Consider the following 24,128-nt stretch of genomic DNA (forward strand, 5'->3'; position numbering starts at 1 on the left):
GCAGATGGGTACTCTTTTCTTCTGGAGAGATCACTCCAGCGCTAGGACCCCCTGCAATCTATAACTTATCCCCTATCTTTTAATAATAAAATCTTATTAAAAAGGAGTTTACTTTGCACTCATTCATCTCCCAAAAAAGACAAGCGAGAGGAAAAGCATTTTTTAAACAAAACATTCTCTTTAATAAAATAATCTTTACATTTTAAGTCTACACAAACATGTTCCTTTATGAAGTAAATATGATTCTGAAGACATAGTTAAAGAAAAAAAAAAAATATATATATATATATATATATATATATATATATATACACAAAACTTCGCTGCAGACATTATTTTGTACTTACTATTACAACAACAACATCTGTAGGTGACATTCTGGTAATCCATTCCCAAATTTAAATGGGCACTGTGTGATAGAAAAACTTTTATACATTGTACATCGTGGCAAGACATTAACCTTTCTAATATACTTCATAAGAGAATTTTATTTCCTTTTTATAGAAATCATGGCTTTGTCCAAGCTGAAGCACAGGCATGGACAAAGACCAGTAAAGGAGGGTGGGCTAGCTCTCCACTCTCCTCCTGTCCTATCAGACAATGGTAGCCCACCCTCAAGTTACTGGACTTTGTCCAAGCTAAACCACAGGCATGGAAAAAGCCATTATTTCTATAAAAAGGAAATAAAATTTTCTTATGAAGTATATTAGAAAGGTTAATGTTTTGCAGAGATGTACAACATATAAAACGTTTTTGAATCTAACAGCAGCCATTTAAACTTTAGTTACTGGGAAATAACAAAGAAGACCTATCTTTAACTTAAGTACCCAACCCTATGATGAATGATTGTATAACACCAATAACTTTAGTGGTGCCGACCTGCAGTACCAGATGAAGCCACAAAGAATATGGACAGAGAATGGGCTGCGGTGTTACAGAAAGTCCTGCATCCTCTCTGTTCTGATGGGTACTGGTCCCAACCTCCAATCATCACACATTATTGGCTAAGTCTCATGATAGAACAGTCTTATTTTGAAAAACAAAAAACCTTCAAGGGGTATTGCAAGTTATATCACTTATGCCCTTATCCACAGGATAGGTAGTGAGTGTCAAATTGCAGGGGGTCGGACCATCGGGATCCCCAACAATCTTGAGAACCGGGACCTGAGTTGATTTCCAACAGAGTGGCAAGTTGCACATGTGCACCACTACTCCGTTCACTGTTTATGTAGCTGATGATGCAGCACCAAAGTGCAACTCACTTCTCCATTGAAAACCAACAATCAAGTCCCCTAGTGGTGGAATCATAAGTTTTAGTGGCAGTTTTCACGGCAGTTTTTTGGGCCAAAGCTAGACATAGATCCGAAGAGAGGGAAAAAGTAAAATAATTGATATTTCTTCATTTGTATCCACTGATATGTTTTGATAAAAGAAATAAATAAAACATAAAAACTGCCACTACACTGTGTGTGTGTAAGTAACTTAATTCTTTGGCTTAATATACTTCACACATTTTTGTTTTGCTGTCCAAGGAAATAATAGTTTCTATATAAAGTTACATTCAATGTGGAAAGTAAAAGAATTTCCCTTATGTGAACTGTGGGGAGTAAAATGAACCAGAATTATAAATAGTAAAAAAGATAAATGTAGAAAAAGTCATCAAACTTGTTCTTGTATGTCATTCAGCATCAGAAAGTTAATTTTGACTGTAATTCACAGTTGAGGTATTGAGTGACCATTGTGTGACATTGTTGCATACATACAGCAAACTTTTGTAAAGGGGTTTTCTAACAATTAAACCTATTTTCAACTGTCTAAAAAAATGAACCTTTATAAGTAAATAAAGTTAATTTACTACCTTTCTTTCCTTCTGCTCCTGATGCCAATTATCTGCTCCGCTGTCTCCAGCCTAACATACTGTCTGGTGTACATTCTGTAAATTACTTCCTATTCCTGTGTACAGGGCTCTCTAGCTGGGAATTCAGCCAATGTCATGTATAGTTAAAGTGGAGGTGAGGAAGAGAGTTGGCTGAATTCCTGGCTAGAGTGTCTTGTACACAGGAAAGGAAAGCCCATAAAAGCATGTTCACCAGACTGGACATTGTGCTGAAGACAACAGAGCAGAGAGTCTGCATCAAAAGCAGAAGAAAAGCATGAAGACCACAAAGGGTTAGTATGAATAACTTTTTATATACCAGCATATGAACATTGTTTAGACAGATTAAAAACAAAGAGTTTCATTACCAAACATCCCCTTTAGAAAAAAAAAAAAAAAAACTCCTATAGTAGTTGTAGTAGTAGATTAAGATTAGGACAGGGCTGGTACACTGCAGTTACATAATGTAATTGTGTCTGAAATACTGTTTTATTATATGGGGAAGTAGAAAAATTTGACAAAAGAAACTAAAAAGAGTGAGAAAAAGCACATGTAGAGACAATATTTTGCATAGAATTATGACAAACAAAGCAGCAAACAAACAAATAATTGGTGCATAAAAACATACATATGTGACTGACAAAACGGGGGACGCTGTGTTTTTAAAGGGAACCTTACAGACAGGACATGCTGCTGTTGCTGAGGGCAGCATAAAATAGACAGGCATGCTGTTTCTACTGTATGTACAGTAGAGTCTGAATACGTCAGATTCATCACTTGCTGCAATGGGCGCATACTGCAACATGTACTATGTATCTGCATATGAAAGACTGCTGGAAATAGCATGTCTGTCACTATATTATGCTACCCTCAGTGGGGGCAGCATATTCAGGTTTTCTTTAGGACCATACATGGATGAGTTAATATACTCTGGCAGGAGTTACCTTATCTCTTCACTTTAGTTCCTTCCGTAGGTTGGAGTTTACATAGCTGCATAAAAAGTGCACAGTTTTGTTTGTAGGAAAACTAAAGGACGTTGATGTACAGAAACAGTTTTTGGTAAACGTCGTTCATAAAAAGTTGTGGAGACAAAAGCTCCAGATCCCTGTCAAGTAGCTGGCTTAAATACCTGTGCGGCCAGGAAGAGCACAAATGAAGTGCGATTGAAATCTTATGGCTTATGAGCAAGATCTTCTAGAAGACTCATAGATGTGATGACCTAACCCTGTTATTAGCCGATACTGGGTAAAATTCAGAGTATGAAGACTCATCATTGTCAATGTCAATGTCTAAATCCTCTTCATCCCCAAACAACTCCTCCTCCAAAAAAGATCCTCCAATGCCATACTCATGTTCATGTAGAGAAGCTTCATTTGGGGTCAAGTGAGATGAACCTTCCACAAAGTCAGCAAACCTAAGGGTTTTAGAGCCACGAAAATGTGTTAGAATGGGGCCATTTAAAGGATACACAAGACATCAATGTGTGCTAAACTATAAAAAATTTAGGTGGAAGATTTCACAAAGTGCAATGACATATAATTCTTATAATGTGTCCAAAAATTAAAACAGGTTGTCTCAAAGTGGCAGTCCTGGCATATGCTCTAATAGGGCAAGTGAACATCACTGAGGACTATTTTATAGCACAACCTATATATTGTGTATGACAATACTGAAACATACAATCTAGCTAATGGATAACAATTGCCTGAATTCAAAAGGTAAGTACCATGTTCTCCCTTCCTCTTCTCTCTTTCCAGTGAGGAGATTTCATGGACCTTGAACATTCTGACCTAGCAAGCAATAAGATGTTTGCAAAATAAAACTTACCGCTTTGTAAAGTCTGTTTTTTGTCTGTTAAAATACATTTAAGAATTCTTACAAAGAAAAAAAAAAAAAAAAACTTTCTATGCTAAATTTCTACAAGATACCACATTTGTTCATATAATATTTTTCTGTACATTTTCCCCCTATTACAATAAATGTCATATATATTTATATTTTATTTACCCAAGAGTAAACCTAGGATGACTAAAGAAAAGAGATATAAGTAAATAAATATAAAAAGTTATGGCTTATCCATTAAATCATACCTGTCATATCAGGTGACTTCAGAATAAGCTGTCCTGTGTGGGAACATAAGGAGCAGCATTTCTGACCATTATATAATTTTATATGGTATTTTCCAGCAGATTTATGTTCTGCAGGCTCTGTAATTTCAAGTTCTCCCAGAGAAATCTGTGGTGTCCTATATACCCTGCACACACTGAAGGAGGGGGGGGGGGGGGGGTGTCCATGTACTTCTTTTCTCTATGCATAGACTAATCAGCAGCATACAAGGATTAAAGCAGTAGTGAGTCTAAATGGACTACAACCCTGTGGTGAGTTCATTTACTTATAGTTGTTTCCTTGCTGTCTCCAACTTCTATCTCTTTTCAAGCAAGCCCCCTCCCAACTCTCCGCTGCACCTCCCTAGACTTGTACGGGCAGCTGTAATTTGATCTCTGAATTGTAAACAAAAGGACAGAATTTAGCAGCATTGAAGAGTGGATAAAAGTTTAGCAAAGGGGTGGGGGGGCACACATAAGCTTGATAACGGGAAAAATCACATGCTTGAATGATAAGATATTACAAAGTTCCTTACATTTCCTTGAACTATTAATCTTTGCAAAGTTTGTTGAAACAATAGTGCCTATTTAAAAGAAATGACTAAACATAAAATCACCTCATTCACCTACTCAGAACATTTGTCGATTCCTTAAAGGGGTACTACCGTGCTGACAACTTATCCCCTATCTAAAAGGATAGGGGATAAGTTGCCTGCTCGCGCAGGGTCCCGCCACTGCAGACCCCCGCAATCTCGTACGCAGCACCCCGCTCTCATCAGGCCCCAGAGCGAACATCACAGTTGTCTCGCCCCTGCCATAGACTTGCATTGAGGGGGCGGAGCGTGATGTCACACGGGGGCGGAGCTGTGACATCACGATCACCGGGCCGTAATCAGACCCGGAGCGGATGTTCGCTCCGGGGCCTGATGAGAGCGGGGTGCTGCGTGCGAGATCGTGGGGGTCCCCAGCGGCAGGGACCCTGCGCGATCAGGCAACTTATCCCCTATCCTTTAGATAGGGGATAAGTTGTCAGCACGGTAGTACCCCTTTAACTCAGTTTACTGGCATCTAGATTACTAAGGTTTTAGGTATTTTCAATTCTGGTGAATGTGAATATGTGCATATAAACAAGGCATACCAGGTATGTGGGAGCTTTGTATATTTTATTTTATTTTTAGGAGGTGTATCTCATGTTCTGCTTAGGTAAAAAAATTACAGATAGGGTAGTTTAAAAAAAAAATCTGGCAGAAACTGCTATTCTAGCACTTACAAGGTCCTTAAAAGTAAGTTATGCAGTAACACACCTCACCACTAGATGTCAATACTCTACCACAATCTATACCTGTATTTGAAACCTTATAGCCCTAAAAACTAATTCAGTCCAATACCTGAACCATCATAATGCTGTACACTTTTCTGTATAAATTCATGTATAGGCAACTGAAAAATGAAATCAATTTCCTTTTTCTGCAATCAAAACATTTTTAGTTAGTTCAATTCGGGCATGCACAGTCCTAGCTTTCGAAAGGAAAATCATTTAATGTAGCCTCTGGGCAATGCAGAAGCAGCTGTCAAGTGCATGAAACCAACTAAATTGAGCCTTGTCTTAAAGGGCATCTGTCTGCTGTATTTGCTGGTAAGAGTGGTAGACATTATTGGATAGCTGTTAGGGTATACAAGTAAACATTACCTTTCAAAGTAGATAAAATTGATAAAATCAGCTTTTTATTTCTCAGCCATGTGTCAAGGGGGTAGAGCTGTTTAATTTTCTGGCATCAGTTGATTTAGAATTTTTTTTACATCTTTTTCAGCAGAGTACCCCTTTAACTTCATTTCCAAGAAAGTCCTTGACTGATAAACAGGGTCCAATATAATAGCAGCTATCCAAAGCTGTCTGCAGCTCTTAGCAGCAAAAACAGCTGACAGATTCTGTTTTAAAAAAAAAAAAAAAAAATCTGGAGCTTTAGACTAAATTTCTTTCCCATGTTCTTTCCGCATAACAATATGTTCCATGAAATTTTACTTAATTTAGAAAATAAATAAATAAAATAAAAACACCCAGCTTTTCCCATTGTAACCGGTTTCTTCATAAATAATGTTATAATTTGTGCACAGAGATAACCAGCATCACTTGTTATATTCCAGAGTGGCTCTGGTGACTATAGCTGCAAACCCCAGCACTACAGACTTATGATATTGTAGGGGTCGAGGCCTTTGAATTCCTTTTGAAATTAAGGCAAAAATAGAGCATTTACCTTTTGGGGGACTGGATACGTGAAATCACTTTCCAGGCTTCACAATCAGGGCTACTGCAGTATTCCCGCAAGTTTTCTAATGCTTTTCTAGTTTCCTCTTCCCCTTGCTTCCTGTATTCTTCCTCTGTCAGTAGACGAGGGGGCGCAGGCTTTTCTCTGGATTTAGCAATGATCCTATACATTTCAAAATGAGACAAAAAGGAGATTTTTGTACTCACCATAAAATCTCTCGTGTAGCTCTCATGGGGGGGGGGGGGGGGGGACACCTAACTGATGGGGTATATGCTCTTACCACTAGGAGGCGCTGACACTAGGAAAAAAAAAAGTCGGCTCCTCCCTGGCAGGATATACCCGACCACCTACAGTGAGGAAATCAGTTTTGTCACAAACCAGTAGGAGAAGCCAACAAGAAAGTCGTCTGAAGGACCCTAGAAAGGAATCCCGGAGAGACAACTCAAGAACCATAAAGAACAATCCGGGAAAAAGAAAAAGCAATGGGTGGGTGCATTCTCCCCCAATGAGAGCTAAGAGAAAGATTTTACGGCGAGTACAAAAATTTCTCTCTGGCGCTCTTCATTGGGGGACACCTAACTGATGGGGTGGGAAAAATACAACCACCAGAGAGAATCAGTCCCAAGACTGAACCCACATGTCCACGGGACCGTGGACGAGCCCCCAGGTCAGAGACAAACTAAAGCCTGAAATTGAGCTCCCGGAAGATTGCCTGTCCAGGAAGATGGACTAGGACCCCAAAAGAAAAAAAACGACCTCTGGGGGGGACCAGACAAGAAATTGAATACGTCAGGGTCACCTGGAAAACGAAAACCCCTGAAGATTAAGGGAAAAAACAGACGACCGTGAAAAGTCTACGGACGACCACTTCCAGGTAAAAACATGGAGAAGGAGTGCAGTAGAGAAAAAGCCGCCCAGCCTGATGGGCTAGCGGTGGAATCTGGGCCGAAACAGAACGCATGCCCAAGATCGTAACTAGCACCAAGGTTCAACAGAAAGCTGCCTGAAAAGAGGGCACACCACAGCATCCAAGGACAGAGTCTAAGCCAAAGACCAACAATTCATAGACCCAGTGGTCCTAACGGACCAGGGCACTCCGAAAAAAACATCCCGCCAGAACGGGAATGGAGGGGGTAAACAAAATGAGAACCCCCACTGGGACTCCCAGGGTCTGGGCGCAGGAAGGAGTGTGCGCCAGAAGACTTGGGTGTCAGTGCGGTACAACTGACAAAAAAAAAAAAAAAAAAAGGGGAGAAGAACTAACCCTTCCATGGAGATTGCAAAAATTCATCCAACAGAGGAGAGAGTCCAGGCTGCAAGAGCAGCAGTAGATAACCAAAAAGGTGGAAGAGAGCCAGGCTGCAAAGGTGGCCAGCAAGCCCACTAGCCTAGACAGAAAGAAACTCTGTTGAAGGCCCTCGGTAAAAGACAAAGGCCCCGGGGTTACCCCACCTAAAAAAGGAGGACAACGAGAAGGAATCAGCTGGGTGGCAGAAAACACTCAACAGCATAGTCCCTCTAGAGGAGGGAACAAGGGTGGTCAAATTTTGAGAAGAAACACCAGTAAAGACCCATGCCAAGGACCCCGGGAATGGCAAGTGCACCAGGCAAAGCAGCAAAAGGAAAATGCTGCCCCACGGCCATGGAACAAGTGCTGGGTGGGCGGAGCCCCCAGACCTCGGAGGCAAGCAGTCTAGAAGGGCAAAGACTGAACTGACTGTCGCCCCGCAGACCCCATGTCAGAACCGAAGCGGTTAATCACCACAGGACCGCGGAAGCGAAATCCCGGAAAAAACAGAGGCTTATCCCACCAAACAGAAGGAAAGGTGGGCTCCACAGCTACCGAGCGGCCCTATGATGATACGTAGGGACACAGACATGGGGACCTCACAATAGTAGTGGGGAACCAAGAGTGCCACACAAAGAAAACCGCAGACATCCAATGAAGAAGGTATGTGGAGCAGGAAACCTGCAGACAGACACAGGCAGAAAGGGTCCAAAGAACCCACAGATACACACCGCGGAACTGCACCTGGAAAAGGACATCGCACTACAGCCGCAGCCCCGAAGTAATGAGGAAGGCGACCAGATGGTTTAGAAAAACATGCAGAAACAGTCCGGCCACGCGGAATGATCAAGCCTGGTCCCGCATACCGAAAAGACCCTTGGCAGCAGGGTACCTGAACTACCGTCCACAGAGTGGAAAATGTATGGTAGAGGACTGGACCTAGTAGTCAGCCATGCGGAAAACCGACTGGCCAACAGGAATAGAATTCCAGAGCACCCAAGATGACTCCAGTCAGCCTCCACATAAAGTGGGGTACTTAAGTGTGGTTGGACCAACCGGAATAGAAAACCCAGCAGCCGAAGGAATGTCTGACTGACATCAAACCCGCATACCTGTAGGGACCTTACCCCAGTTCCCTCACTCAGTATTGAGTTATGGAAACACTGGCTATGCTCGCGGCAGCCCTGAGGTCGGGGACCAATGGCAGCGGAAACAGAGTAGACAACAGACTGGCTGAACAAGGACATCACCCGAAGTGTGGAGAGAAAGGGAACAGTCATAAAGACAGGAACTGTGCCCCATAGAACTAGGCGGGAGGGCGGGGAGGCCAAGGGGTCATGGACAGAAACCCCATCCCCTGGATATAGAGGGAGGCAGAGGAGACATGGAATGCATCTGTCATCCCTATAGGGTCTGTGGAATACTATGGGTCAGTTCCGTGCATACCACTAACAGTAGTGGGGAAACGGAACCAGATACATCAGCCGTGTGATGTGTGACAGGTGGCGTAGGGAACCACGCAGACCACTGCCTGGCTAACATATGTGGGTCCAGAGTAGACAAAGAGCCAGGCCGTCAGCACCACGCAAAACAGTGGGGTACCGAGGCTCCCACCGCAGATACATCAGCCGGTTGATGTATGCCAGGTGGTGTAGGCGATTACTGGTATGGGTCCAGAGGAGACCATGAGACACTCCGACGGACACCTCGCAGGGTAGTGAGGTACCGGAACTCCAACCAAAGGAACGTCAGCCATGTAATGGGTGACAGGCGGTTGTAGGAAACCATGCAGACAACTGTCTAGCTAACTGGTATGGTTCAAAGTAGATGACGAGTCGTTCCGTCGGCACCACACACACAAAAGTGGGGTACCAAGACACCCACTGTAGATACCTCAGCTGTTAGAGGGATGACATGTGGTGTAGACCCACATGCAGACCCCTGTCTGGCTTCACTGGTATGGGACCCTAGGAGATAATGGGACACCCCATCGGACACCTCACATTAGGATAGAAGCACCTGAATTCCAACCTCAGATTCGTCAGCCATGTAATGGGTGACAATAGGTGTAGAAAACCATGCAGAGAACTGTCTGGCTTACTGGTATGGGTCCATAGTAGACAAGGAGTCGGTCCGGCTATACCTGGCACAGTAGAGAGGTACCAGAACAACCGCAGTATATCAGCTGTGTGACTGTGAGAGGCGGTTGCAGGAAACCATACAGACAACTGTCCGGCTTACTGGTATGGGACCTTAGTAGACAGCGAGTCATTCCGTCTGTACCTCGCACCGCAGTGAGGTACCAGGACTCCAGCCGCAGACATATCAGCCGTTTGATGTATGAAAGGCAGTGTAGGCAACCATGCAGAACACTGTCCGACTTACTGGTGTGGGTTCCAAAGGAGGCAACGCGACACTCCGTCGAACACCTCACACAGCAGAGAGGTACCGGAATTCCAGCCGCAGACACATCAGCCTTTTGATGTATGACACGTAGTGTAGGTAACCATGCAGACCACTGTCTGTCTTACTGGTATGGGTCCATAGTAGATAATGGAACACTCCGTCGGACACCTCACAGTAGTGAGGTACCGGAACTCCAGATGCAGGTACACTAGCCGTTTGATGTATGACAGGCGGTATAGGCAACCATGCAGACCACTGTCTGGCTTACTGGAATGGGTCCATAGTAGACAATGGGAAACACTGTCGGACACCTCGAACAGAAGTGAGGGACTGGGACTGCAGCCGCAGATACAGCAGCAGATGATGTATGACAGGCGGAGTAGAAGGCACCTCGCACCGGCAGTGGGGTACCAAGCGTGAGCCGCGGATGGGGCGGCTATGAAATGAGGGACAGACGAGACTAGACTGGCCTAATAAAATCAGGTCTAATCCATGCCACGCATGAATATTCCTCTGAGGACCGTGGTAGAGTCTGATGTATTATGGAGGCCAGGTAGATTTTGCGCAGATCTTAGGCAACCCCCTGCCATTTAGGAGTTGCAGCTGAAGCTGCATGAATAGAAGAGAGAGGGTTAACCCCTCGCTTCCCGGACCCAAAACCCGCCCCGGTAATAGGGACACATTTGGGGGGGGTTGGATGCTCATTCGCCGAGGGGGGGGGGGGGGGGGGGGGGGGAATATACTCAGCTCAACCACCACATACTCACCCTCGAAGTCTTCACCCAGCTAGTGCCTCCTGCCTTTTGCCGGCATGGCAAACAGGGGCGAATGGGGGACCCGGACCCAGGGTACACCGCCAGGCCCTGGTTGTTGGCAAGAAGGGGTTAACGGCCCCTTCTCAATGCACCAAAAATAAATAAATAAACTTTTATCCTGAAACTAGGAAAATAACAGAGAAAAAAGACATGGTCTGGGAAGCCCCCAGACCTGTGTCTTGCCTCCTGCTGACACTAGCTAAAATTGATTTAGTCACTGTAGGTGGGCGGATATATCCTGCCAGGGAGGAGCCAACTTTTTTTTCCTAGTGTCAGCGCCTCCTAGTGGCAAGAGCATATACCCCATTAGTTAGGTGTCCCCCAATGATGAGCACCAGACAAATGTCAAAATATTAAGCCTTCTGGACTTACAGAACGCAATACCTTTCTATGTAAACACACTAGGGTCACATGAATAAAAACCAACAAAAGTTTTAGGACTGCCGATATCAACCAATTAGATCAGCGCTTTCATTCTAAGACTAGTTTTACAGCAAATGTACACCACAAATGTGTGAATGTGGGAGGCGCAGCATCCATCCTAGGCATATGTCAGAGATATACATCAATGAATCCCCACATATATACCTCCACCAGACACTAAGAAGCTGGTTTTAAAATTACAACTCTTAACACTTAGGCCATGTTTACGCAACAATTTCTGAGCAAAATCCAACGGAAAAATTGTTGTTGGAGTTGTTTTTAATGGGATTTTGCAGAAGTTCCAAATCCAATCTCTGCCAAAAGAATGAACTTGTCAATTCTTTCAGCAGAATCTGCTCGGAAATGCATTGCTGTCTATGAAGACGGAGCATTTATGAGCACCGGCAGAACATGCTATTTTTAGGAATGTCCACTCGTGTTTTCTAGATTCCACCAAATTTCTACTGTGCGAACATGGCCTTAGTGTTTTGCGCTGCCTGTGGTTTGGGCAGCATGAAACTGGTGACGAACCTACACAGCTCCATCGAAGGAAGAAATAAAAAAAAAAAAAAAATTCATAGTTTTGCAATGCTATGGTATTTTTTTTTATAGATTTTTCAAATGTAATTGTGGAGACTGCAACAATCATGATACTTGCATTATACAGTCAACACAAAAAATGTACAAATTAAGGAGGGGATTTATAAAAAACTTGTGTAGAGGAAGAGTGGTGCAGTTGCCCATCGCAACAAATCAGATTGCTTCTTTCATTAAAAACATAAAAAAAAATAAAAAATAAAAAGTGATCTGGTTGATTGCTATAGGCAACTGCTTCACTCTTCCTCTACACAGATTTTGATAATACTCTACGATATGTCCTTCAATGTGACATCAACAGTTTTGTCAGAAAAAATAAAACAACATTTTGGCTCTTTGAATGCAAATAAATAAAACTTCTGCATCATTACAGTGCATGTTAGGCAACATACTTAGAGGGGTTAACTAGTGAAATATTCTTAATCCCTGTAAGATTTTATTATTTCTTCAAAACTTTCGCTGTTCATCTGTTTCATTAACCTCTTAAAATGTGCATGTCAGATGCACCCCCCCCCCCCAAAAAAAAAAAAAAAATGTTATGTTACATGTACATGAAAAGGATTAGTTACTGAATTATTTTTATGTATCTATCACCAATATTTCACTAAACAAATAGCATATTACAGCTGCTCACTGTCATCTTCCCAGAGGGAGAGGGGCATGTCCCTCTCTTGCCTGCACTGTGATGACCCCTCCCCTCCCTCACTCTGCTGACTCACAGCTCTTGGAAGCCGGGCAGCCCTGCTCTGCCTGTAACCGTTCCCTCTGGTTTTATGACTATTGGAGAATGCCTATACTCTACCACCAAAGACAATATGGTGAGTGTATAATTTACATCTTCCAAAATAAGTGCAAAGGTTTAGTGCGAAAATCTATTGTTTTGTTTTGCCAAGATGTACAGCATATAAAAACTTTTTAGATCTGACAGTGCCCATTTAAGGACCTGCTCAATTTACATTTTTGCACTTATTATTTGAAGTAGAGGAGAAAAAAAACGCTCTCAATTTTCCCATTTACGGACCCATACAATTGCTTGTTTTTTGCACCACAAATTGCACTTTGTTATGACATCAATCATTTAATAAAATCTACAGCGAAACAAAAATAAATTATTTGTGGGGCAAAAAAAAAAAAAAAAAAAAAAAAACACCTTGGGGGACATTTATCATGGGATTTAGAGCTCTTTTTTTTCTTACAAAAAAGTTGCCTTCGCACCTAAGCAAATTTTTGTGCGACTTTTGGCTGTAAGCAAAAAGCTACAAAAGAGCTTACGAAAGTAAATTTTATTTCTCACTTTGCAGTGGTCAGATTTATCAAGTACAAAAGTCGCACAAAAAGTTGCAAGCCCTCAAAATCAGCATAATGTAAGCCAGCCTGGAGCTGGCTTACAAAACGGCTTTGGAGAGCCAAATTTTTATATTTCCCACTGGCAGCCCTGATCACGGTTCCAACGGGAAACATGATATTACAAATGTACAAAGTGGCCCAGGCTGGTATCACTATGCAACCACCCGGGGTCTGTCTGACTGTATCCCCGCTACCCTAACATAATGACGGGGACACTGATTTACATCCCCCTTGTCTACCACCCCCCCCATATCATCTCCCATCTGTCTGCTACCTGATGCAAGACTACAACTCCCAGCATGCCCATACATTGAGGGCATGCTTGGAGTTGTAGTCTTTTAGTTGGCGGGAGATGTGCAGTGCCGGCCGGTGGGAGACAAGGGGGGGTGTAAAGCAGTGTCCCCATCATTAAGTTAGGGTAGTGGGAATAGAATCAGACGGAGCCCAGGCGGCTGCAGAGTGATGCCAGCCCGGGCTCCTTTTAACATACCTCGGCGCCTCAGAGTTCTTGGAGTCCCTAATGTAATTTCACATTTCCCACTGGGTCTCATGATTGGCCAGGACCGAGCAGCCAATCACGGAACCCGGTGGGAAATTTGATCTTACAGTAGGGACTAAAAATTCACTGCTCCATTATATTAAAAGGAGCCCGGGGTGGCATCAGCCCGGAGATGTGGAGGAGCCGTCCATGCAATCCCTCTGTGCTGCGGTACATGCAGAAGTATGGAAGGGACGGATCCTGCACATCTCCCGGCCCGGCTGCGGGAGTCCCGGGCGGCTGCAGTGTTATGTCAGCCCGGGCTCCCTTTGCTACGGTGCCACACAGTTAACTGTCATTTCAAATTTCCCGCCGGGTCCAGTGTCACGGGACACCGCAGGAAATATGAAATTACATAGATTTTCTGATCACCGCTGGCCAGGGAGCAGCGCATCACTGCCTGCTTCCCTGGATTGCCCGACTACAACTCCCAGCATGCCCTTACAGAAAGGACATGTTGTGATTTGTAGTTATGCAGCGGGGGCGGATGACAAGCTTATCACTTGCCTGCACATCTCCCACACCAACTACAATAAGGGCATGCAGGGAGTTGTGGTCACAATGGGTGACAATAAATGAATTAACCTATTTTTCTTTTTTTTTTCTCTCATTTCAGATCGTATATCCTGTGGACTACTTCGATTTCAGTAGACTACTTCGATTTCAGTGGACTGCGTTGATGACCAGCGCATCTTTCTGTTTAATGTTAATAAAATGGTTAACGAGGGCTTGTTGGGGAGTGTTTTTTTTTTGGATCAAATTTTTTTTTTTTAAGCGTGTTTTTTTTTTCTCTCTTCTTGACAGGCTTAGTAGTGGAAGCTGTCTGATAGACGGAATCCATTACTAAACCTGGGATAAGCGTTAGCAACAAAAACAGCTAGCGCTAACCCCCAATTATTACCCCGGTACCCACCGCCACAGGGGTGCCGGAAAGAGCCGGTACCAACATGCCCAGAGCGTAAAAAATGGTGCTCCTGGGTCTAGGCGGTAACAGGTTGGTGTTATTTAGGCTGGGGATAAATAAACACACATCTCACATTTTTTTCACAGTTGCAAATTGGTGTTCTGAAGTCATTTATTGTTTTTTGCTTATGTGTGCTAATAAAAAAAAAATGGTATTCAAAAGGGGATTTATTGGTATTTTGCTTATGTAAGCCAAATTTATCAACCCCCTGTGATATTGATCATACTATGTCACACAAGAAAAAAAAAAAAAAGCCTACATGACTCTCACCAAAGCAACGATGATAAATGTTCCCGAAAATTTTTATATAGTTTTTATTGTATACTAGCTGAGTACCCGGTGTTGCTTAGTTTATCCTTCTTAATCCTTGTTTGGGAGGAAAATCAACAAAGGAGGAAGCTTTTGACTTTATATCCCATCCTCATAAATTGTTGTCATATTTCGACCTCATATCCTGACCCCCTATCCCATATTCATGTCCCATCCTCATATCCTGTCCTCAGGTGGGACTGATTTGTGATGAAGATATTGTAAGCTGAAAATAGAAGGGGGCGTGGCTTTGTGGGACTGAGCGTGATTTGCAAGCCAGACCGATGCACAAAAAGGGTAGAGAATAAAAGGGGTGAGGCTTAAACAGTGTGTCTGTGAGATGGGGTGTGGCTTGCAAGCCAGACTGACACATTCACCAGGAGATGCAAAGCGGAGCTTGTAGAGTAAGGTACTGATGTCCCATATACTTGCATGGGACTTGAAACAAAAACCCATCTTTTATATAAGGGTGTAGGTAAGGGTTAAAGGAGATGTCCTGTGTGGACTATTCCAATTCCATCCCGCCCGGGCTGCAAAAAAAAATAAAAAAAAAAATAAGAGAAAACAAACTTTCACTTACCTTCCTACGTTCCCCTGGAGGTCCGCAACAGCTGATTGGCTGGGCTGTCTACTTCCTACTCCCCTTAGCCCAGGACGTCATATGGCGCTTCAGCCTATCTCCGGCCGAGGCAGGACATAGCTGCGGTCGGTGATAGGCTGAAGCACCGTGTGACGTCCCGGGCTATTACCGACCGCAGCGATTGTCCTGCCTCGGCCGGAGATAGGCTGAAGCGCCATATGACGTCCTGGGCTAAGGGGAGTAGGAAGTAGACAGCCCAGCCGATCAGCTGTTGCGGACCTCCGGGGGAACGTAGGAAGGTAAGTGGAAGTTGGTTTTCTTTTTTTTTTTTTTGTCTGCACCGTACATCTCCTTTAAGGTTTGAACGATCGTCTGGATATGAATGTATTTATATGATTAATTATTCGAATTAAGCACATGTAAATTTACTAGGAGGGATTTGCAAGCTCATAACTTTAGTTTGTTTCTCTTTTATTGTAAACAGGATCTTCTGTTTTAAAGTACGTTGTATACCAGGACATGTGAATGCCCTTACCTGGAGACGTCAGAGGTCACAAGGTATTTAGCTGGCCATTCGCTTCCAGGTAGACTTGGTCAGAGGAAGCGCCAGGAGCAGCGCAAAATGGCTATTACACTAGAACCTGTCTAACCCAGTCGGGCATTCTGCTGTTACTGATTTTATGCACAAGGAATAAAGATAACTCCGCACTGGAAGGATTAGCAAATGACCCAGTCTTCTTCACGTTGTATTTTGACTGGACTGTCTTGTTCTATTTAATGAAAAGCACCGTTTACCTTTTGTATGGGAGAGGGTTTATGTGTATGCTGTGTTGCGGGTTTATGGTTTGCGGACACCAAGTGAGGCTAGAATGGAGCTTGAGTCGATTGTTGTGTTTTGTACTATCCACGTTTACTTTTGTGTACATAAATTTTATTTTAAAAAGTTTGAAAAAGGGGGAATTTTTTACTTATTAGGAAAGGGGTTAATTCACCTTTTCCCAATTTTTTCCCCACAATTTTTTAGTCTCCACACTGTTCTAAGCTGTTCAACAGAGCAGCATTGATCAATGTTATCTGTGCTCCATTGCTCCAGCCTGCCATGGCTTACTGGAGCATAGTGAGAGACAAGTAAGGGGTCTCCCACCTGATCGGGACACCGCAATTTTGCCGCTGTGGTCCCGATCAGCTCCACTAAGCATCCAGGATTAGTTTTTAACATTTTAGACGCCGCAACAACTATGATGGCGGGATCTAAACTGTTAACCCCTTCCCGCTATTGGACGTATGCATACGTCCAGGCGAATTACACGTTCGCGCAAATGGACGTATGCATACGTCCAAGCGATCTCCTGCTCTGCCGCGGGCAGCGCAGGAGATCGCGGGTGGGACTCAGCTGTCAATCACAGCCGGAGTCCCACCGCAGCTGCCGGGGCCGCGATCGCGCCGGTCCCGGCAGCATTAACCCCATAGATGCCGTGATCAGTCTGATCACGGCATCTATGGTGTTTGCAGGGGGAGCGCTCTCCCCCTGCCCATCAATCGCGGCGCCGCGATAAAATAAGGGGGATCGGGGGTGTCCAAGACACCCTCGATCCCCCTTGAAGAGATAGGAGTGAGGTGGCAGGGTTGACACCCCTCCTATCCCTGCTATTGATCGGCGGAGCGGCCGACCAATAGCAGACTGGGGGCGGGGGGGTTAAAGTTCGGTTCCCCGCGCTATGCCCGCCCATCGGTGTCCGGGCACAGCGGGGAGAACCGTGTAGTAGCGGCAGCGGCGATCACTTACCCGGCGGCGGAGGCTGTGATCACGGCGGCGGTGGAGGTAAGTATGACGCCGCGTGTGCAGAGTCTGTTGCCTAGCAACATCTGCAGGGCGACAGTTTAGAGAGTGGTCTCTAAACTGTCGCCCTCCAGATGTTGCAAAACTACAACTCCCACCATGCCTTGACAGCTGTTTGCTGTGTTGGCATGCTGGGAGTTGTAGTTTTGCAAGATTTAGAGGGGTTCAGGCTAGAGATCACTGACAGTGGTCTCTAAACTGTAGCCCTCCAGATATTACAAAACTACAACTCCCAGCATGCTCAGACAGCAGTTTGCTGTCTTAGCATGCTGAGATTTGTAGTTTTGCAACATCTGGAGGGCCACAGTTTAGAGACCACTGTCAGTGATCTCCAGCCTGAACCCCTCTAAATCTTGCAAAACTACAACTCCCAGCATTCAGGAACAGCAAATGGCTCTCTCGGCATGCTGGGAGTTGTACTTGCGTGCATCCAGCTGTTGCATAACTACATCTCCCAGCATTCTCTTTGGCAATCATCAGTACATGCTGAGAGTTGTAGTTCTGCAACAGCTGGAGGCACACTGGTTGGGAAATACCGAGTTAGGTAATAGGTTCTATTACCTAACTCAGTATTTTCCAACCAGTGTGCCTCCAGCTGTTGCAAAACTACAACTCCCAGCATGCACGTTCTGTCAGTGCATGCTGGGAGTTGTAGTTTTGCCCCCCCCCCCCCCCCCCCTCCCATGTGAATGTACAGGTTACATTCACACTGGCGGAGGATTACAGTGAATTCCCTGCTTCAGGTTTGAGCTGCAGCAGCCGCAGCTCAAACTCCTAGCGGGAGACTCAGTGTAATCCGCCGTCAGTGTGAATGTAACCTAAAAACACTACACTACACTAACATAAAATAAAGAGTAAAACACTACATATACACACGTACACTGCCCCCCCCCCCACCACCCCTTCCCCCCCAATAAAAATGAAAAACGTATCCTACAGCAGTGTTTCCAAAACGGAGCCTCCAGCTGTTGCAAAACAAAAACTCCCAGCATTTCCGGACAGCCATTGACTGTCCAAGCATGCTGGGAGTTTAGCAACAGCTGTAGGCACCCTGTTTGAGAATCACTGGTGTAAAATACCCCTATGTCCACCCCTATGCAAATCCCTAATTTAGGCCTCAAATGTGCATGGCGCTCTCTCACTTTGGAGCCCTGGCGTATTTCAAGGCAACAGTTTAGGGCCACATATGGGGTATCGCCGAACTCGGGAGAAATTGCCTAACAAATTTTGGGGGGCTTTTTCTCCTTTTACCCCTTATGAAAAGGTAAAGTTGGGGTCTACACCAGCATGTTAGTGTAAAAAAAAAACATTTTTGTACACTAACATACTGGTGTTGCCCCATACTTTAAAATTTCACACGCGGTAAAAGAAAAAAAGCCTCCAAAATTTGTAACGCATTTTCTCCTGAGGACGGAGATACCCCATATGTGGGCGCAAAGTGTTCTGGGGACGCACAACAAGGCTCAGAAGGGAGAGTGCACCATGTAAATTTGAGGTCTAAATTGGTGATTTGCACAGGGGTGGCTGATTTTACAGCGGTTCTGACATAAGTGCAAAACAATAAATACCCACATGTGACCCCATTTTGGAAACTACACCCCTCACGGAATGTAACAAGGGGTACAGTGAGCATTTACGCCCCACAGGTGTCTGACAGATCTTTGAAACAGGGGTCTGTGAAAATGAAAAATAAAATGTTTAATTTACACAGCCCACTGTTCCAAAGATCCGTCAAATGCCAGTGGGGTGTAAATTCTCCCTGCACACCTTATTACCTTCCGTGATGGGTGTAGTTTTAAAAATGGGGTCACATGTGGGGGGTCCACTGTTCTGGCACCACGGGGGGCTTTGGAAATGCACATGGCCAAATTCTCTCTCCAAAAGCTCAATGATGCTCCTTCTCTTCTGAGCATTGTAGTTCGCCCCCCAGTGCACTTCACGTCCACTTATTGGGTATTTCCATACTCAGAAGAGATGGGGTTACAAATTTTGGGGGGTATTTTCTGCTATTATCCCTTGTAAAAATGTAAAATTTGGGGGAAAACAAGCATTTTAGTGTAAAAAAAATATTTTTTTTTTTACATATGCAAAAGTCGTGAAACACCTGTGGGGTATTAAGGTTCACTTTACCCCTTGTTACGTTCCCCAAGGGGTCTAGTTTCCAAAATGGTATGCCATGTGTTTTTTTTTTCTGTCCTGGCACCATAGGTGCTTCCTAAATGCGGCATGCCCCCAGAGCAAAATTTGCTTCCAAAAAGCCAAATGTGACTCCTTCTCTTCTGAGACCTGTAGTGCGCCAGCAGAGCACTTTTCATCCCCATATTGGGTGTCTTCTGAATCGGGAGAAATTGGGCTTCAAATGTTGGGGGGTATTTTCTGCTATTACCTTTTTTAAAAATGTTAAATTTTTGCTAAACCAAGCATTTTTGGTAAAAATTTTTTTATTTTTTTTACATATGCAAAAGTTGTGAAACACCTGTGGGGTATTAAGGTTCACTTTATCCCTTGTTACGTTCCTCAAGGAGTCTAGTTTCCAAAATGGTATGCCATGTCATTTTTTTTTTGCTGTCCTGGCACCATAGGGGCTTCCTAAATGCGACATGCCCCCCGAGCAAAATTTGCTCTCAAAAAGCCAAATATGACTCCTTCTCTTCTGAGCATTGTAGTTCGCCCGTAATGCACTTCAGGTCAACTTATGGGGTACCTCCATACTCAGAAGAGATGGGGTTACAAATTTTGGGGGGTATTTTCTGCTATTAACCCTTGCAAAAATGTGAAATTTGGGGGGAAACACATTTTAGTGAAAAATTTTTATTTATTTTTTACATATGCAAAAGTCATGAAACACCTGTGGGGTATTAAGGCTCACTTAATTCCTTTTTACGTTCCTCAAGGGGTCTAGTTTCCAAAATGGTATGCCATGTTTTTTTTATTTGCTGTTTTGGCACCATAGGGGCTTCCTAAATGCAACATGCCCCCAAAAAACCATTTCAGAAAAACGTACTCTCCAAAATCCCCTTGTCGCTCCTTCGCTTCTGAGCCCTCTACTGCGCCCGCCGAACAATTTACATAGACATATGAGGTATGTGCTTACTCGAGAGAAATTGGGCTACAAATTCAAGTATAAATTTTATCCTTTTACCCCTTGTAAAAATTCAAAAATTGGGTCTACAAGAACATGCAAGTGTAAAAAATGAAGATTTTGAATTTTCTCCTTCACTTTGCTGCTTTTACTGTGAAACACCTAAAGGGTTAAAACACTTACTGAATGTCATTTTGAATACTTTGGGGGGTGCAGTTTTTGTAATGGGGTCATTTATGGGGTATTTCTAATATGAAGACCCTTCAAATCCACTTCAAACCTGAACTGGTACATGAAAAATAGCGAGTTTGAAAATTTTGTGAAAAATTGTAAAATTGCTGCTGAACTTTGAAGCCCTCTGGTGTCTTCCAAAAGTAAAAACATGTCAATTTTATGATGAAAATATAAAGTAGACATATTGTATATGTGAATCCAAAAAAAATAATATTTGGAATATCCATTTTCCTTACAAACAGAGAGCTTCAAAGTTAGAAAAATGCAAAATTTTCAATTTTTTCATCAAATTTTGGGATTTTTCACCAAGAAAGGATGCAAGTTACCACAAAAATTTACCACTATGTTAAAGTAGAATATGTCACGAAAAAACAATCTCGGAATCAGATTGATAAGTAAAAGCATTCCAGAGTTATTAATGTTTAAAGTGACAGTGGTCAGATGTGCAAAAAAGGGCTGCGTCCTAGAGGTGAAAATGGGCTGTGTCCTTAAGGGGTTAATGCCAGACAACAGCCCGATCGCCGATTTCCGGCATTAGCCATGGGTCCCGGCTGCTGACTATGATGTACGCTCAGCTGCTTCATAGTTCGGTAACGGGACAAGGGTGTACAGGTACGCCCATGGTCTTTAAGAGGTTAATTGCCAACCAGTGTGCCTCCAGTTGTTGTAAAACTACAAGTCTCAGAATGCTAGGACTGCCAAAAGCTGTCCAGGCATGCTGGGAGTTGTAGTTTTGCAACAGCTGGAAGCACACTGGTTGGGAAACAGACATTCACTAACTGACGCTACAAAAACATAAAACTGTCATTTTAAAATTTTTGATGACACCCAAGGGAGCCTCCGACACAGGTGTGTACCCAGCCTGATCTGTACTAGATAGTGAATAATTGATTGAGGCATCTGTTCTGATAATCCACAAGTATTCTGTGTACTGGGCACCAATGTATCCTGACAGAACAGAAGAGCTAAGTAAAGAACTGCAAATGTTCAAAATGACACAAATGTTTAGTAAGTTACGGAAGAAGGAAGATCAGTAGCCAGCAGTAAAAGGTCCAGCATGTTCAGTGTTTTCCTGCTTTTACTTGTTGATTGTCTGTTTCACTGGAAAATGTTTTACTTTGATTCAAATAAAGCTGAAGACCTTTTACCACTGGCTACGGATATTTCTTCCATTTCTGACGTGCGTGTAAGCGGTCCTCCTTTCCATTGGCTTTTAGTAAGTTATGTAGAAGGAGGTAACACTACATTACTAATAGTAAAAAGCAAATATCAAACCTTAACCGACATACATAGAAAATGGTTCCTACATAGTTACCTGTACAAGCTGTGTGCCCATCGCACTGGGTATTCAATCTGTTTGGTGCAAAACGCAACCACTATCATAACCAGTGCCACGTTCCGCACTTGAATGCCTATGTACATCAGCAGCAATCCAAGCAGTTGTAGAGTCCAGTTCAGCAGGTTTATACTTCGCTCATTTTCCAAAGGTCCATATTTATAGCAGACGGCAAAGCTGATAAAGCCCACAATGCCCAGATACCCTAGGAGACAAAAATAACAAAAGGAATGATTTCTGACTAGAACACTGAAAACTAACAGTAAACCTGCCAACACATTTATCTAGAGTACCCATAGGCTTCCGTTCACCTATCAGGTTGCTCTACCTCAGTATATTTTGCTTTAATGGCACAGCACTATTCCATACAGAGGCATTCAGTAAAAGATGTATACTGCTGGGTATACTTCCCCCCCCCCCCCCCCCTTTACCACAATTGGAGCCTATAACTAAACTGGCATCAGTCAGTAGGGAGCTCTTACAAATGTACATCGCCAAAGACACAAAGTGAAAAGACCCTAACAATACATGGTTGAGCACTTAAAGCATACCTCCAGAGATGCAGTACCAAATCCTGATCATGTACATAATTTTTTTTGGGTGTCTAGCACCTATATTTCTCTCACAAATACAATCTCTCTCTTGCTCACTTCGTTTTCAATTGTGGAAGGGGAGTGTCTTCACTTCCTCCCCAAGTCTGCTGTACTGTGATGGTCTCTTCATCCAATCACTGCAGGCTGCTCTATAACCCAATTTCTCTCTGTTTTTATGCTCTACATGTTACACAGAGGAGTATTATTGGAGTTTGGCTGCATTATACCTAAAACACTATGGTGAGTTTATAAGTGTCAAAAAAAATTATATATATATATATATATATATATATATATATATATATATATATATATATATATATATATATATATATATATATATATTTTGATATAGATATATTATATAAATATATCTTCCTAAATGAGTGGAAAAGTTTAGTGATTCAAGTACAGTAGTTTTATGCATACATTTTCTATCTGTTCTATCTGACCATGTGTGTCATCCAGCTTACTCAGACTCCTGTTCTAACACAGTGCTTTACAAGCTCATACACAGCTGAGAGCTTGCAGTATCACACATACTAAGCTGCAGGCAATATCACACATATTAAGCTTAGATACGCCACTGAGAACTGTGCCTTCAAGCTCCTTTAGCTGCTTCTCTGTGCTACAGGCAGACCTGAGCAGATCACATGGTTAGGGAGCAATGAATATAGACGTGGGAGGTGTATATGGCCTCAGCCAATGAGACACAATATCACACAAAGTCTGTAGAACGAGCCTACAAAGCACAGATCTCCTATACAGGACTTTTAAAAAAAGAGTCATGTTATTTAGACGGCACAATAAAAAAAAGTTTGCTATAATGACAGTGCCCTTTAATGATAAGGGTTTGTGCTTGAAACTAGCTGGTTGTCAGATGGTTGTCGTGGCACCCTGACGGCAAAGCGTGAGCCGCATCTCTCAAAGACTAACCGTGAAGAGTGCATGGAACATATCTCTGGAGTTATGATTTAAAGTATGAGCAATGAACCAAAAGCATCTAATGCGCAACATGTAAATCAGTGCTCAATGTAACCGGAACGGTAAAATATTTACAGTCAAAATAATTTCTGAAGGAATGTTTATAATGCATATTTCTCACATTTTGCAGTAATTTTAAGCGACAAGACTTGTAAAACATAAAAGAAGTCTCATGCCAGTATGTACAGGAAAAACTTATCACCTATCCACAGAATAGGGGATACATTTTAGATCCCGGGGGTCAGAGCGCTGTGGACCCCCGCGATCGTCTGTACAGGGCCCCGGCTCTCCCACAGAATGGCGTGTCACGACCCCTGCCCGAAGCATTCAGCAATCATTGGCTCTCCCACAGAGATATATGGAGGGGACGTGGTGGCTCCGCTTTGGGCGGGGGTCATGAGGCGGCACTGTGGGAGAGCCGGGATTCGTACAGACGATCGCAGGGAACCACAGCGCTCTGACCCCAAACAATCTAAAACATATCACCTATTTTGTGGATAGGGGTTAGGTTTTTCCTGTACATACCGGCATGAGACTTCTCCTT

The 24,128-nt window shown here is 43.4% G+C and overlaps 1 protein-coding gene across 1 annotated transcript in view; it reads right to left on the minus strand.

Moving 5' to 3' along the window:
* Window positions 1-505: 505 nt before the first annotated feature.
* Window positions 506-24,128, minus strand: part of NEMP1 (nuclear envelope integral membrane protein 1) — a 41,451-nt gene continuing 17,828 nt past the window's right edge. The window contains 5 exon segments of the mRNA XM_056562513.1: window positions 506-3,290; window positions 3,603-3,637; window positions 3,639-3,666; window positions 6,237-6,410; window positions 21,987-22,212. Coding sequence (XP_056418488.1) covers window positions 3,080-3,290; window positions 3,603-3,637; window positions 3,639-3,666; window positions 6,237-6,410; window positions 21,987-22,212 — 674 coding nt within the window. The 3' untranslated portion in view covers window positions 506-3,079.

Source organism: Hyla sarda, chromosome 2, assembly GCF_029499605.1.
Source record: "Hyla sarda isolate aHylSar1 chromosome 2, aHylSar1.hap1, whole genome shotgun sequence".
Lineage (NCBI taxonomy): Eukaryota > Metazoa > Chordata > Amphibia > Anura > Hylidae > Hyla > Hyla sarda.